The 2,929-nt window shown below is 40.3% G+C and overlaps 1 protein-coding gene across 1 annotated transcript; it reads left to right on the plus strand.

The window, feature by feature from the left end:
- The first annotated feature begins 600 nt into the window (after window positions 1–600).
- Window positions 601–2,499, plus strand: LOC135229043 (zinc finger protein 883-like). The gene has a single exon (XM_064278782.1). It carries the CDS (start codon window positions 601–603, stop codon window positions 2,497–2,499), a length of 1,899 nt encoding a protein of 632 aa, XP_064134852.1.
- Window positions 2,500–2,929: the final 430 nt, after the last annotated feature.

A 2,929-nucleotide genomic window follows, 5' to 3' on the forward strand; every position in this document is an offset into this window, starting at 1 on the left:
TTTACGTGGGCAATTGTTGAAGCAATACAAACCAGTTTGAAGCCCTGATCTGTGCTTATACATATATAAATATATATATATGTGTACGTATATTGTGTATGTATAAACTTTGCTGAAAACTTACGTGTTCAGAGAATTTTCACAACCTTTTCATAAATGTGTGTCAGACATTGAGTATTTGAAACATATTTCACTTAAACACAATGATCAGAAAGCCTCATATTTTAGAAAAGCAGTGACGATTATGGTACTATTTCTGCTAGATGATTTGAAGTATGAAACAGGAGAGAAGTCAAGCGAAAAACTGCATGTTCGCTTTGTTAGGTAATGGTGAAGTGGAAATAATTGATTTCCAACAACATGTTGCCTGTTTTTAACAGAATTCATGCAGTAGAAAACCTCCGTGAAAAAAATGGAGACAATCCGTGTGGGAAAACCTTCAGGCGGATTCCAAATCTTACCGTGCAGAAAAGAAATCCTCCAGAAGTAAATCCTTTTGAATGCTCTGACTGTGAAAAAGCCATCATGGATCCCTCATCACATAACCAACATGCCTGTCAGTTTATTGCGTGTAGAGAAGCCTGTGGTGGTACCACTCCTATGAGACCTCTTAGTGGCAAGAAACCCCATAAGTGTGAGGTATGTGGGAAGGATTTCATTTGTATCTCAACTCTTAAGAATCCTGTGACAACACTCACTAGTGACAATCAGTATAAATGTAATGAGTATGGGAAAGATTTCTGTAGTTTCTCGTCCTTTTGGACACATGTGAGAGGTCACAAGGGTGAAAGTAAAGAAAGTTCTAGTGACCCTTTATCCCTCCTTTTCTATAACAGAGATAAGCCCTATGAATGTAGGGAATTTAGGAAAGCCTTTCATTTTTCCTCAGCCCTCACTGCACATTTAGGCACTCACAGTGAAGAGAGGCCTTATGAATGTAAGGAACATGGGAAGGCCTTTGGTTGGCCCTCATACCTCACTACACATATAACAACTCACACTGGAGAGAGGCCTTATGAATGTAATGAATGCGGGAAAGACTTTAGGCAATCCTCAAACCTCATTGTACATAGAAGGATTCAAAGTGGAGAAAGACCTTATGAATGTAAGGAATATGGAAAAGCCTTTAAGTGTTCCTCACATCTCACTAATGATAGAAAAACTCACAGTGGAGACAAGCCATATAAATGTACAGAATGTGCGAAAGCCTTTAGTCAGGCTTCATCCCTTATTACACATATAAGAACTCACAATGGACAGAGGCCTTACGAATGTAAGGAATGTGGGAAAACATTTAGGTATTCTTCTAACTTCACTTCACATATAAGAACTCACAGTGGAGAGAAGCCTTATGAATGTAAGCAATGTGGGAAAGCCTTTAGGCAGTCCTCAGGCCTCATGACACATAGAAGAATTCATACTGGAGAGAGGCCATATGAATGTAAGGAATGTGGGAAAGCCTTTACAGATCCCTCACACCTCACCTCGCATATGCGAACTCACAGTGGAGAGAGGCCTTATGAATGTGAGGAATGTGGGAAAGCCTTTAGTCAGTCAGGAAACCTCACTAAGCATATAAGAACTCACACTGGGCAGAGGCCTTATGAATGTAAGGAATGTGGGAAAGCCTTTAGTCTGCTCTCAACCCTCACTACACATATAACAATTCACAGTGGAGAGAAGCCTTATGAATGTAAGCAATGTGGAAAAGCCTTTAGCAAGTCCTCAGGCCTCATGACACATAGAAGAATTCATACTGGAGAGAGGCCATATGAATGTAAGGAATGTGGGAAAGCCTTTAGTCACTCAGGAAACCTCACTAACCATATAAGAACTCACAATGGGCAGAGGCCTTATGAATGTAAGGAATGTGGGAAAGCCTATCGTCAGCTCTCAAACCTCACTACACATATAAGAACTCACAGTGGAGAGAAGCCTTATGAATGTAACCAATGTGGGAAAGCCTTTAGGCAGTCCTCAGGCCTCATGACACATAGAAGAATTCATACTGGAGAGAGGCCATATGAATGTAAGGAATGTGGGAAAGCCTTTACAGATCCCTCACACCTCACCTTGCATATGCGAACTCACAGTGGAGAGAGGCCTTATGAATGTGAGGAATGTGGGAAAGCCTTTAGTCACTCAGGAAACCTCACTAACCATATAAGAACTCACAATGGGCAGAGGCCTTATGAATGTAAGGAATGTGGGAAAGCCTTTCGTCAGCTCTCAAACCTCACCACACATATAACAATTCACAGTGGAGAGAAGCCTTATGAATGTAAGCAATGTGGGAAAACCTTTAGGCAGTCCTCAGGCCTCATGACACATAGAAGAATTCATACTGGAGAGAGGCCATATGAATGTAAAGAATGTGGGAAGGCCTTTCGTACTTGCTCTTCTCTCACAAGACATATAAAAACTCATAGTGGAGGACTTAGGAATGTAAGGAGCGTGAGAAAGCCTTTCCCTGTTCATCACACCTCACATCACATATAAGATCTCACTGTGGAGAGACTACTCTGTCAAAAGGGGGGTGTTTCATCCTTAATTCTATAATTTCAAACAGCAAATTTCTGAAAGTCAGTGATAAAAGAACAAAGTTTCTCAGTGTGTAACAAAGCAGTACTACCTCCAAGAAGGGGTCATTCGAATTCCTTTGTGCCTATGAAAGATTCATTTTCACTATGGGCTTGTCCTCGTCAGTGCTTGTTACTTTCTCAGTCCAAGCTAAATTTTACCTTTCGGAAAGTCCTTGACTATAACAAATAAGCCTGTAGGGAATAGCCAGGAGGAAATGTGGTTTTACATTTGTTAATACTTTTATGGATGTTATTTTGTATACAATGAAATACACTCTTCTTGTATTTGGTTTAAGAGTGTTTTTTGATAAAAATTGTATTCCATGGGAATTCCACTTTGGAATATA

This window comes from Loxodonta africana, chromosome Y (assembly GCF_030014295.1).
Source record: "Loxodonta africana isolate mLoxAfr1 chromosome Y, mLoxAfr1.hap2, whole genome shotgun sequence".
Taxonomy (NCBI): domain Eukaryota; kingdom Metazoa; phylum Chordata; class Mammalia; order Proboscidea; family Elephantidae; genus Loxodonta; species Loxodonta africana.